Source organism: Staurois parvus, unplaced genomic scaffold, assembly GCF_062004578.1.
Source record: "Staurois parvus isolate SC_StPar_1 unplaced genomic scaffold, SC_StPar_1.0 ptg000691l, whole genome shotgun sequence".
Lineage (NCBI taxonomy): Eukaryota > Metazoa > Chordata > Amphibia > Anura > Ranidae > Staurois > Staurois parvus.
Genome location: NW_028318487.1, coordinates 671,472 through 685,038, shown reverse-complemented (window position 1 = coordinate 685,038; position 13,567 = coordinate 671,472). Strand labels below are relative to the sequence as shown.

General features: G+C 43.3%; 1 protein-coding gene across 3 annotated transcripts in view; it reads left to right on the top strand.

Annotated features, from left to right (window-relative positions):
* LOC149446290 (uncharacterized) overlaps positions 1–8,377 on the top strand; it is a 48,059-nt gene extending 39,682 nt beyond the window's left edge. For all 3 annotated transcript variants that reach the window (XM_089652724.1, XM_089652723.1, XM_089652722.1), the window contains one exon: positions 1,613–8,377. In XM_089652724.1, coding sequence (XP_089508850.1) covers positions 1,613–2,547 — 935 coding nt within the window. In that variant the 3' untranslated portion in view covers positions 2,548–8,377. The remainder of the gene's footprint in view (positions 1–1,612) is intronic.
* The last annotated feature ends 5,190 nt before the right edge of the window (positions 8,378–13,567 follow it).

The following is a 13,567-nucleotide window of genomic DNA, read 5'->3' as shown; positions in this document are numbered from 1 at the left end:
TTTGTAAGGTGGATGAGTCTGGCCGCTGAGTTCAGGATAGACTGAAGTGGGGATAGTCTGTGATGAGGTAGGCCGGTGAGGAGGGAGTTGCAGTAGTCCAGACGTGAGATAATAAGGGAGTGAACGAGTTGTTTAGTAGTGTCTGGGGTTAGGAACATGCGTATTTTGGAGATGTTGCGGAGGTGGAGTCTGCATGAGTTTGCCAACTATTGGACATGGGGTTGGAAGGACAGATTTGAGTCTAGAGTGACACCTAGGACTTTGGCTTGCGGGGTGGGGCTGATGGTGGCGTTGTTGGTCGTGATGGAGAGGGTGGGGGGGGAGCGCGGGCTGGGGGGCAGATTAGGAGCTTGGTTTTGGAAAGGTTCAGTTTGAGGAAATGGAGCGACAGTGTGGACTGCTCCTGTCTGCGTCACGCTGATGTCAGGAACAGTCCATTTTCAAGATGGCCAGAGCACAGGGGTGCTGCAACAATCTTGTGTGGAAAGGATCAGCAGATCAGATAAGTGTATGTACGCTCTCCTGTCCCCTAGAAAAAAACAATGAGCAATTAGCCTGTTCAGTGTGGGCATGGCCCAAAAAAAAAATTTGCCCAGGGTTCATGTTTAACCACTTTCTGTCTGGCCGCTGTATATAAACGGCCGGACGGTGGCAGTTGCCGTTCATAAACGGCGCCCACCATTCTGGACTGTGCGCACTCCCTTAGAGAGTGCAGCACCGCGATCCAGTGCCCGCTGTGTCCTCCGATCGTCGTACCGGAGGTCCCGATCATGTGATCACTGATTGGCTAATCAGTGATGACATGCATAGTAGTAAGCAAGATGTCACTTCTGACATCATTGCTTACTACATGTGAAATCTGTGAATGATCACAGAGGTCACATGGTACAGGGCTATTCACAACAATCACAGCTCACACAGTAGTTCTCAATGGCTGCAAAAATGCAGCCAGAGAATGAGAAATGATTGCTTTTACAGCCTTTATGGGTGTAAAAGCAATCAGTTTAAAAAAAAAAATCTTCATCACCCCCCCACTAGTACAGTGTCACCATGGTCACACTGTACTGCTAGGGTGACAGTATGTAGAAAAAAAAAAAACCCCATAAATATAAAAATGTAAAAAAAAAATTTTAAATTAGAATTTTTCGTTATAAACTAATTTGGGTTATTTTTTTTACTAAAAAGATAACTGAATACATTTTGGGCAAGATTTATGATGAAATATTATTTATTTGCAAAATTTTATAAGAAAAACGCTTTTTTTCCAAATTTTTGGACATTTTCATTTATATAGCAAAAAAAATAAAAATCCCAGCGGTGAATAAATACCACCAAAATAAAGCTTTATCTGTCTCAAAATAATGCTAAAAAATTCATATGGGTACAGTGTTGCATGACCGCGCAATTGTCATTCAAAGTTTGATAGCTCTGAAAGTTGAAAATTGGCCTGGGCAGGAAGGGGGTGAAAGTGTCTGGACTGGAAGTGGTTAAGAAAGAAAATGACATTAGCCAATACATAATAGCTCAAAAATAAAAGAATATAATCTTTTATATTTCCCAGCATCATGCCATTTGGTGGAATTGTTTTCTGAATATGTTTTCTTATGTTTAGTTGACATGGCAGAAGAAGAAGAGGAGGAAGATGAAAAAGAGATGGTGGTGAAGACAGAACCTATCGATTACAGTGCTGATGCAGTTCCACCTCCTGCGCAACCATTTCCCGTTGTCCTGCAACCCGTACCGGTCACTACACAGCTTCCTTTTCCTTCTCAACTTCCTGTTCCTCCTCAACACCAACCAGTTTCTACTAAGTCAATTGTCGATACAGCCAATCCTTCTTTTGTTCCCACTAAGCATCCACCAGCTGTTACCAAGCCTCCTCCCATCGGTACTAAGCCAGTTTCACTTCCTAACAAACCACTTTCCTTTCCTGTCAAACCTCCGCCCGTTACCCACCAGCCTCCTCCTTCTACAAACACTATGGGGCACCAGCCAAACGCAACCAGCGCAGGAGCTATTAATAAAGTGTTGGGGTCATTTCATTCAGTCCAACATAACTATCACCGATCCCAAAGGCACCAGATGCATGTTATACACATGGACCTGTTACATCTAGGCGTGGGTCTCCAACAACTGACTAAAAACATCAAAGTCAACAACCATGTCCGAGCTATTGCACGGTCGAGAGAACTTCGGCTGAAACAAAAGGACATGGAGGACCATAGACAGTACAGAATGGAAAAGTTATGTTTGCTACAGAAACATCACGATGAAAAACAGAAGCTATTACAGAAACACTTTGAAAGGAAGGAGACACTCATGCAGGAGAACAACCAGCTTCTAAAGAGTATTTTATACCAGTTGTCTGATTCTTCTGGGCCGTTCCTGGACGGTCCTTCAAAAGCTGCATCTCAAGAGGGTACACCGTTGTCATCCACAATGCAGCCAGTGTATGATGGTGAACCTTCACCTTCTGCGACCTCAGTCCGGAATTTCACAAATAAAAGTGGCAGGACAAGAGGTGGTAAAGGGAGAGGAGGAACGTAGACAAAACCACATCTGAAGGTTCTCATTTATCCAAGTCATGGTATAGCTAGCAGTAGTTGGTCATGTTCAACTGGACTTGTTCTCTGTTGAAGGCTTTTTGGGGGATAGTTACTAAAACTGGAGAGAGCAAAATCTGGTGCAATTCTGCATAAAAACCAGTCACCTTCCAGATTTTATTGCCAAATTTAAAGTAGAACTACACTGCATCGGAGCACTACAAACCACAAACACTATTTAATTCACTTTTAATATTCAAAGCAAACTCCCCCACCCATGTGACCATGCTTTATTTTGCTGAGATATCACTTTGAAACCCCCCCCCCTAGCATTTTTGGCCGTGGTTATCTTGAGTAAGGGCAGATGATTCATGTTTCATTTACTTCCTGGAATCCATCTGCCCTTAGCTCTGGCATGCAGGCAGGAGAGTGTGCTTAGCCGAGAAAACTCCTTCTCCCCCCCGGATGACTCCTGGGCTGTATGACATCATTAGCCTAGGCATGGAAACCAGGAAGTAACTAAAGAAATGTAAAAAAAACTTTCAAAGTAAATATGATATACTTTCCTATATATTTACTAATGCTAGCAGCAAACGCTTCAGAATAGTCCACGTTGATTGAGAGTGTGGTTGCAAACCCTTTTATATATATTTATACACACACCCCCACACACACACACACACCCCCTCCTCCCCCCAGTGAAGTGACTGGCCTCACGTGATACACAGAGATTGAACAAATCGTCCTGTATACGTTGTACCTGCCTAGCTGCAGTCTTCTCTTCTCTACATCTGTTCAAAGTCCAGACTTTATTTGTGTGAGAGTTCAGAAAAATAGGGGGTGGAGAGCTGACATTACACACTGCAGAGCTCAGTGAGAACAGCTCTGAGAGCTGATTGGAGGGAAAAGAAACACACCCCTCCAAATAGCACTCCGGAAGAGAGCTGAGGCTGTCAGTCACAGGTTGTGTCTCTGGAGGTTTCTTCCCCTGTTACTATTGTTTTCTCTTACTGTCAGGAAAACTTGTCAGAAGTGATTCTTGCTGAAAACAGAAATGGAGGCCCTTAATTGAAACAACTACACATCATAAAGGGATATGCTTTGTTCATGTTTCATGTCTGAGGTTTACAACCACTTTAATTGAACAAGCTGAAGTTAGAAGCTGATTGGCTCCCACGCACAGCTACGCCAGATTCTGAGTGCTCCAGTTTTGCTAAATCTCCCCCTTTGTAGTTTCCCCAGACCACTTCCAAAGAGAGGAACATACTTCAGTATTTATATCCCTTTAATGTTGGGGTATCTTGCTGACAATTCTTAGAACTGAAGAAGTGACTCGGAGAAGATATGAAATGTCTTCAACATTACAGAACAAATCCAGTTGAATGTGATTAATTATTACTAGGTAGACAAAGCTACACTTTCCTACATGTCACCCTCCCTATTCTTTTGAAAGGCTATACTGCACTAACATTTAGTCTACTTTATGTCCTACCCTAACTTTGATATCCTTGAATAGAACCCAACTAGCTTAATCCTCAGTCCGCAGATTCCTATAACAGGCTTAAAGCATATGTGTGAGCAAAATGAAAATGAAACCCATTTAGTAGATCCATTTTGGAAACGTACACATTTCTCCATGTTTTAATACTTTACAAATGCTGCAAGTACATAAAAGTAGCTGCTATTCTGTTTAATTTTAACTAATCTGTCTGCTAACTTCCTCTTTGATCTGACAATACAATTGCTTGCCGCACTGGAATATCAAGCGTTGTCAGTCCTATCTGCTGGACTACAGCACATAGCCCCACCCTATGCATGTCCCATTCCATATGGATATATTGATGTCTTTATCCAGAAAAAAAGTGCTTTTGTCTTGACTCCCAAGAGCCTGTCCACATCCTGTATGTAAAGAAAGGGATCTAGGGAGATGTAGTTCTGGGGGCATCTCAGTATGAACAGAGCTCTCAGCTCCTTCCCAGAATTTGTCAAGCGTGCTAAGGTCACCAGTTCTTGCTGTCCTTGTTTGTAGAGCCATGGCTTATTTAAAGCCCAACTGTGGGCACATTTTTTTTTTCCATACAGTGGGGCTGTGCCCACAATGCACAGGTCAACTTATCGTTTTTTCTAGGGGGTCACCAGAAAGCTCATACTCGCCTGATTTGCCGATCCTCTGGAAAACCATGCTCCCCCACCGTCCAGCTGTGGACTGTTCCTGTGTAATGTCAGGAACAGCCCATTTTCAAGACTGCTGGAGCATAGGGTGCCGGACCGGCCTTGTTCAGGGAGGATTGGCAGCTCAAGTAAGTAAACTGCTGTTCTTTCCCCTCGAAGAAAAAGGAGCAGTTAACTCGTGCAGGGCGGGCACAGCCTCACTGCATGTGAAAAAAATATTTTTGCCCAGAGTTCTGCTTTACAGCATAATTTTACCCTTAACGACTTAAATAATGTTCATTAGCAAGGAACATACATTCCACATTAATTATGCCACCAAAATTAGTGTGTGCTGTAAATTGTCTCCAGCATTGTTCCTGTTTCTTCTTGCTGGAGGTTGCCATTTTGCTGAGGCCCACAGCCCCTGAGCAGCAGTAAATCGTTAGGCTGGCAGGAGATTACTTGATTTTAAACCGTATACTATAGGCACTCATTTTTAATGTATTACATAGCTAAACCTGCAAAATTGGCCAGCTGAAGTGATCTGGCAGGACTTCATTTTCTAACTAAAGTTCCGATTTACACATTTGCATTTTCCCTAACAGCACTTCAAAGCAGAGCTCCAGTCACAATATAAAAAATAAAAGCGGCTACAAAAACTGTAGCTGCTTACTTTTACAAAAGAACATCTACTCACCTGTCCCTCAATCCTGCTGTGTCCTCCCCATCTTCAGTGTGGGTACCCGGGTGTGACAGCTTGCAGCTTCACAGCCAGGAGCCCACTACACATGCGCTTTCTGAATGGTCCCATAATCTTCTACGACCTGTCACATGTCCCCGAAGACTACGGGGAGGACAACTTCGGCTTCCAATCACCTTGGTGATCGCAGCAAAAGGAGGAGCGGGTACCTGTCAAAATCTGGTATGCTCCTCAAAGGTGCCAATTCTTAACGGGGAGCAGGGGGTGAAGGATTCCCCTTTTGGTTGGAACTCCGCTTTGAAGACCCAGGCTTGCAAATGTAGCTGATAATTTTAGATTTATGTTTAAAAAAAAAATCCAAACTGCTTTTAAATTTTTTTTTTTTCTTCTTTTAATAGCTAGTAGTTGACTCGGACCTTGCCATTTTTGTTGATTGTTTCACGTGTTCTTGAAAGATCTTAATAAACTTTATATTGCTTATGTAGGCAACTTTTTTCAGTGTTGAATCGTGTGGGCAAAGATTTTACTGCTATTATTGACTCCGTTACAGAGATTTCCCCTTGCTTACTGCCACATTGCAATTAAAGCAGAGCTCCACCCAAAAGGGGAAGTTCTGCTTTAAGCCTTTGTACTCCGCTCCCCATTAAGGATTGGCACCTTTGGGGAGCGGGGGGGAGTGGGTACCCGAATTTGACTGGTACCTGCTTCCGCTGCGATCGCCTAGGCCAGTGGTGGGCAACCTTTTTTTTCAACTGAGCCAAATCTCGCCAAAACCACGATTGAAATTTATTTTGAGAGCCACATTTTTAAAACTGAAAATACATCCCCCATGTAGTAATTCATCCCCCATATAGTAATTCATCCCCCATAGTAATTCATCCCCCATATAGTAATTCATCCCCCATATAGTAATTCATCCCCCATAGTAATTAATCCCCCATATAGTAATTCATCCCCCATATAGTAATTCATCCCCCCTATAGTAATTCATTCCCCATATTGTGTCAATTCACTTACCTTTGCTCCGTGCGTTCCTCTCGCCGTGTTCCCGCGCCGTTCCGGTCTTCAGGGCGGACTGTGAGAGGAGAGGAGTTCGTCACGCTGCCCCGCCTACATCCTGACAGCCAATGTTTGCCGCGGGCCGGATTAAAAGGTCCGCCGGGCCGTAGTTTGCCCATTGCTGGGCTAGCTGCAGAGTCCTGACTTTTGGGGCGGCCGCCCAAGAGGAGGGACGGGAGCGGGCGCCCAGCACACAGAAGAGCCGCATTAAAGTGTGTAAAGAGCTGCATGTGGCTCGCGAGCCGGGGCTTGCCGACCACTGGCCTAGGCGAACAGATGCAGAAGTTGTCTTCCTCCCCTCTCTCCCCCTGTAGTCTTCTTTGACATGTGACATGTCCCAGAAGACTACGGGGCCATTCACAAAGTGCAGCGCTACTTGCGCATGCGCAATGGGCACCTGGCTGTGAAGCCACAGCGCCAGGGAGAGAAGACGGCCGGTGAACCCAGCGGTGGTGAGGACACCGCTGGACCGAGGGACAGGTAAGTGGCTGTATTTTAAAAATCAGCAGCTACAGTCTTTATAGCTGCTGACTTTTATTTTATTTTTTTTTTAGGTGGAACTCTGCTTTAAAGATAACATTTGTTACCAGTAAAGTAGGGGAAGTCTAGGTCCCCTCCTCAGTTTTTTAGAACTGTGTCACTCTATGGAGAGAATAAAGTATTCCAAAACCACACACCTTAGCAGCCTCAGCTCAATCCATCAGAAGCCATGCCCCCAACTTGTTTTGCTCAGCCCCTTGGTGACGCTTAGTGTAACTGGAATTAAAAAAAAGGCAGAGGTTCTAATTATTATACAGGCTAATCCTTCCTCTATCCAAAGCTTAAAAAAAAAGGTTTTGGTTATAAGTTAAATCCCCAATATTTATTTTTTTATTGGTCCCTGGATATCTGGGTACAAATTGAATATTGCCAGTGTTTACATATTCTCCTCATGCTCCAGCACTGTCCTCAACTTCTTTCTCCGTCCAGCGCCAAAGGTCCTCTTCTGGGCCAAATGAAACTCTCTCCTGTGAGCACAGCTCACGCAAGTTCAGGACTGGGCTCATGTTCCGTCCTGAAGAATGCCTGCCACTGCTGGAAGAAGCCTCCAGGGATGGATGATAGGACCAACAACTAGAAAGAAGGGTATGTATGGGGACTGGGTGGATCCTGGAGTTCCACTTTGAAGTGTGCATTTGTAGGCACTTGGAGCAAACTTTGATCATCCAAATATTACCCCAAACTCTTTATGTCAACCATAGACACCACTGGATTTTTGAATGCTGTTTCTTAGCCAGACGTTTTTAGACAAGGAACATCAACCACTATACGAGGGGCGTTCAAGTCAAAGCAGGACATTTAATTTTACAGGTATAAAAAGGGATGCTAGTAGTAGTAAGTGGCAGTGTGTCCTATTACTGATAGGTAGTGCACATGGCGCAGACCAGTCCAGAGACCGTTAATCAAGATGGCAGACAGCAGTGCTAGTGCGTGTATGGAACAGCGAGGGGTGATGAAGTTTCTTGTGAATGAAGGCATAAACCCCGCGAATATCTACAGAAGACTTCAAGCACAGTGCGGTGATGAGACGCTCAGCCGCTGTAAGACATTTAAAGGTTCAAAGATGGCCGTACGTCCATCCGTGGCGATCCCGGCCGTGGTGGTTCCCAGCCCACAGCAGTCATTCCTGAGAACATTTAGCGCGTAAAACGCCTGATCCTGGATAATCAATGCACAACCTGTCGTGAAATTGCACAAGAAACAAATCTTTCTGTGGGAGTGATGAACACAATATTGATGAAGCCAGCTGTCCTAGGATGGTTCAGGTGTACTTACAGATCCTTCTATGCCGAAGCTTTCCTGGTATTGGTTAAATGCTGGGATAAGTGTATAAATGTAGCAGGGGATTATGTTGAAAAATAAATGCAGTTTCCACTCCTTTAAAGTTTGTTCTTTTATTATATAAACTCAAAAGTCCCGGTTGGACTTGTGCGCCCCTCGTATTTATGTAGTGTTCAGCTGCTGCCACAAATATAATTCCTCCCATGTATTCTGCATTAGAAGACTGGCGGATAGAGTAAAACAAGTTCTTGACAGGCCTTTATAATAATATATTTCAGGTTGTACTGGTCCGTATTGTCTAATCACATTCTATTGTTGAAGAGTCATTTTACCTCTGCATGTAGGAATCTTGTTGATGGAAGGCAACGTAGGCACGCAGGGCCATAGATAAGGGGGTACCAGCAGTCCTCCTGTACATCGCCCAGGCCAGCACGGGGTCCCAGGCAGCTGGGTGAATGGGATGTGGGAAGGGAGGGTGATTGGCACTGCAGGGGGAAATATGTTTCCCCCTGCTGCTCAGGCCCCCATGTGTGCTGCCACAAGACATGGAGGCAGCAGTGGTAGCTGTTGGTTCCTGCTGCTGTCAATTATATCCCGTGAGGAAAGAGCAGGGGGCTGGACTGAGCTGTGCTGTGTTTATCAATAGATGCACACATCCCGGCTCAGAATCTGGCCTGCATGAGTGCCCCCATAGCAAGCATCTTGCTATGGAGACAGTAGGGAGGAGAAGCCAAGAGCGCCGGCAGGGGACCCCAGAAGAGGAGGATTGGGGCTGCTCTGTGAAAAAATCATTGCAGAGCAGGTAAGTATGACATGCTTATCGTTAAAAAAATATATACCTTACCAATCACTTTAAACTTTGTGACAGTACTTTAGGGAAGGGTCTTTTTTAGTTTCAGCATGAAAGGAGGCATTCAAATGGCCTGCAACCGTTATGCGCTCCTTTGATAATGAATTGAAATGTTGAAGGCAAGCCTTCAGGTCTTCTCAGCCGCCATCAGTACCTAACCTCCCAAAAATGTGCTTTTGACTGAATTTCTACATACATGCTTTAAAATCATGTGGACGGCCTTACTGCAAGAGTGGTGGGTTTTAAAGCCACAGAGGAGTATACAACTCATTATTATGTCCACGGTTTTTAAAATGGGACATCCATCAAGCTTTTGTAGATGCGATGGTCAGGTAGCCACAAATCTTTGCCTACGTAGTGTTTGTTAAAAGGATCCTATAATCTGAGCCTAGTGTACTTTGGAGAGAGAGAGATGGATGAAGGCCATGGAAAAGTAGTAGGCCCTCTGCTTTTCCTTACCCCCCCCCCCCTTTAGATTATTGTTTCTGCTTTCCTTGTCCCCCCTCCTTTCGATTTCAGTTGCTCCCAGTCCACAGTGTGAACAGGGACCCAATGTTGCATAGAAGATGTTTCTCTTTTCGTTTCTCTCAAATCCCCTCACTGCTTAAAAATGGAGCAGGTTAGATAAAGGGAGAGCAAGCTTCTGTGAACAAACCCTTACTAAGTATAACTAAAGCAAAACTTTTTCTTTGCTTTTCGTTTTTTTTTGTTTTGTTTTGGAGATGGATTTGAACCCCGTTCTTTATTTTTGCCTGCGGCCCTGTTATGGAGATTCACCCTCTTTTTTTGTCTTGTTTACCACTATCATCGAAAGTTAAAGAAAATCCCAAATTTTGAGTTGTCCCCAGAAAAGTAACAGAGGGGAAAACATCCAATGGAAACCTGGGGGTCCCCAAGGATTTCCTCTAACTTCCTGTTTTGGTTATGAGACCGGGTTTTGGAGATGGATTTGAACCCCCGTTCTTTATTGCTGTCTGTGTCCCTGTTACAGAGATTCACCCTTTTTGTCTTGCTTACCACCATCATCGAAAGTTAAAGAAAATCCCAAATTTTGAGTTGTCCACGGAAAAGTAATAGAGAGGAAAACAGCCAATGGAGACCTGGGGGTCCTGAGGATTTCCCTTCATTTGAAGGGATTTCCTCTAACTTTCCGTTTTGGTTATGGGACCGGGTTTTGTAGATGGATTTGAACCCCCATTCTTTACTGCCGCCTGTGTCCCTGTTACGGAGATTCACCCTTTTTGTCTTGCTTACCACTATCATCGAAAGTTAAAGAAAATCCCAAATTTTGAGTTGACCCCAGAAAAGTAAGAGGGGAAAACATCCAATGGAAACCTGGGGGTCCCCAAGGATTTCCCTTCATTTGAAGGGATTTCCTCTAACGTCTTGTTTTGGGTATGAAACAGGATGTGAAGGTAAAGCCTCCCCAATGGCACACAGATGGCAAAAAAAAGTCTGACTGGGGTTATAATCTTTCTTTTACTCTATGCAAAATGAAAAAAAAATAAAATTTTGCCTTTAGTTCAATTTTAAGCATCATATACAACTTTCAGTTCTGCTGTGCTGGGGGTGAAAGTGTCTCTAGTTGCCTGATGGATTTTCCATAAAAGTATAAAGAAGTGAAAAGAATACAACTATGCTCTGGATGTCCGCTAGACAGGAAATGAGGAGAAATTTCCCCTCTGGACGAAAAAAAATGATGATCCAAACCTTTAGCAAAAGTCTTCCACTTTGGTCCTTCAAGATTTCTCCATAAGTTCCCAACTCTTCTTACCTACCGATACAAAAAGAGCACTAGGTGGTCATACAATGTCTAAGAAAAAGAGAGGAAGGCGCCTCTAAGTGCAGCATTGACAATTTATTCAGTAAAAAATGGACAATTTGCACTTACAAGATAAATGGTTAAAAAGACTCATCGTGTGGTAAGTAGATCCAGGTGGGATCTTCAGAGGTCTGAAGAAGGAGCCTATTGAGCATGCTCCGAAATGCATTACCGCCCCCTTCACCTGCTACATCTGACTCTGCTCTCCAAGCTTCATTTTTTATGCACAGGCACATCCTGGGCTCTACTTCCTGATCCTATAGGCATAGTTTGCTGCTGGACGGCTGGATGTCCCACCTGGATCTAATTACCACACGATGAGTCTTTTTAACCATTTATCTTGTAAGTGCAAGTTTTCCATTGTTTACTGAATAAATTGTTAATACTGCACTTCAAGGCGCCTTCCTCTCTTTTTCTTGTTACTGCATTAGAGCCTTGCTTCCACTCTAAGAAGAGCTGCCTCAGTGTTACTGCTCCCATCCATCCATCCATCCCTGATATCCATCTGGCACCTTTATCTTACAGCTACAGAGGTTGGGCTCCAACAAGCACGCCCTATATAATATACATTTTCTGGTCGTGCAATGTCTGCAAAAGGTAGACCAATATCATATCCTGGGTTCTAAAAGAAACATAAAAATAAAAAACAGCGTAAAAAAAATATAAAGAAATCAAAAAACGTAAAAATTATTAAATAATATATTTAATAATGTCCAAATAAAAGTGCACAAACAATAGTTCCAATCCAAAAAATGAAGATATCTTAAATCCAATGTGCTCCAAAGAAATGAAAAAAAGTTTTGTGAATACGGTACTTTTTTTTTTTCATTTCTTTGGAGCACATTGGATTTAAGATATCTTCATTTTTTGGATTGGAACTATTGTTTGTGCACTTTTATTTGGACATTATTTCATATATTATTTAATAATTTTTATTTAAGTTTTTTTATTTATATTTATATTTTTTTTTTTTGTGCTGTGTTTTTTATTTTTATGTATTTTATTTGGTGATTTATCAACAAAGAGTAGCAGCATTGGTTTAAGAGTTTAATTTTTTTTTTGGCGCAGGCTTTTATTTTTTATATGATATTTTATTAATATCCTGGGTTCTGATAAATTACTGCTGAAATTGTCAGAGGGTTTATGGCAGTAATAGGTGATTCAATTCACTGGTATTGTCTGTGCAAGATGAAAAAAAAATCCCTTTTGGTTGGACATTAATTTGGTCATAAACGGTAGTGAGAAAAATGAGTAGAAGAGCACAGGACATGGGTATTTGGTATGCAATACTTTACAAACCTGCTAGTTTTTATTTCTCTAGCCCTGCAGTCTAGAGCTTCAAGCTCCAGTATACTTTGTACAATCCTAAAACATACCGTATTTTTCGCTCCATAAGACGCACTTTTTCCCCCCCAAAAAAGGGGGGAAAATATCAGTGCGTCTTATGGAGCGAATATGGAGCAGCCGGTCCGGTATTTCCAGCGCCGCCGTGTCAGAATACCGGGCCGGCCGCTCAGCTCTGCAGCGGGACCTTATGGAGATGACTGCTGACCTTTGGGGAGGGGAGCGGGTACCTGAATTTGACAGGTACCCGCTCTTACTTCCGCGGAGTTGTTCTTTGACCTTACCTGTTCCTCTATCCAGCGGCGCGCTGTCTTCCCGGCTTCTGTAGTGTGGGCTTGACAGCCGGGTGCCAAGTGCGCATGCGCAAGAAGCAGTGCTTTTTGTGAATGGTAAGGCGGTACCTGGGACACATGACAGATCCCAGAAGCCACCGGACCAATCACAAAGCGCAAGTGCTTCTCGCTCATGCGCACTGTGCACCCGGCCGTCATGCCGAGCGCCGACACTACAGAAGCCGGGAAGACAGCGCGCCGCTGGATAGAGGAACAGGTAAGATCAAAGAACAACTCCGCGGAAGTAAGAGCGGGTACCTGTCAAATTCAGGTACCTACTCCCCCCCCTCCCCAAAGGTCAGCAGTCATCTCCTGTACTGTGTCCGCAGTCTCTGGTCATCCCTGTACTGTGTCCGCAGTCTCTGGTCATCCCCTGTACTATGTCTGCAGTCTCTGGTCATCCCTGTGCTGTCCGCAGTCTCTGGTCATCCCTGTACTGTCCACAGTCTCTGGTCATCTCCTGTATTATGTCTGCAGTCCATTAGTTCAGAATTTGTTTTTTTCCTGTTTTCTGCCTCTAAAACCTAGGTGCGTCTTATGGAGCGAAAAATACGGTAGTTACTTTTTCTTTAGAAAACGTGATTAGAATGTTTTTAGGAAACCGTGTTCTCCCTAAACGGAATGCCTTTATACCTTTTTTTTTTTTTTTTTTTTTTTTTCCAAACGTGTTACTTTATTTTTTCATGTTTAGAACTTTTTGTCATATATTAATAATGTAATGTAGCATTCTGGTAGTTTATAATAAATGTTTGGTTATGAAAGTTTGATTTGCTGGTTTACTTTACAGAGGTTCCTTATTTCAGAACATTTTTTTTTTGTTACATTTTAATTGTCACAAGGATTGTGAAAAAAAAAAGTATTGTTGCAAGACAATATTCATAAAAAGAAAGCCTTGTTTGTCCTTAAAGTGGTTCTGAAGGCCTATGGTTTTTGTACCTTCGTGCA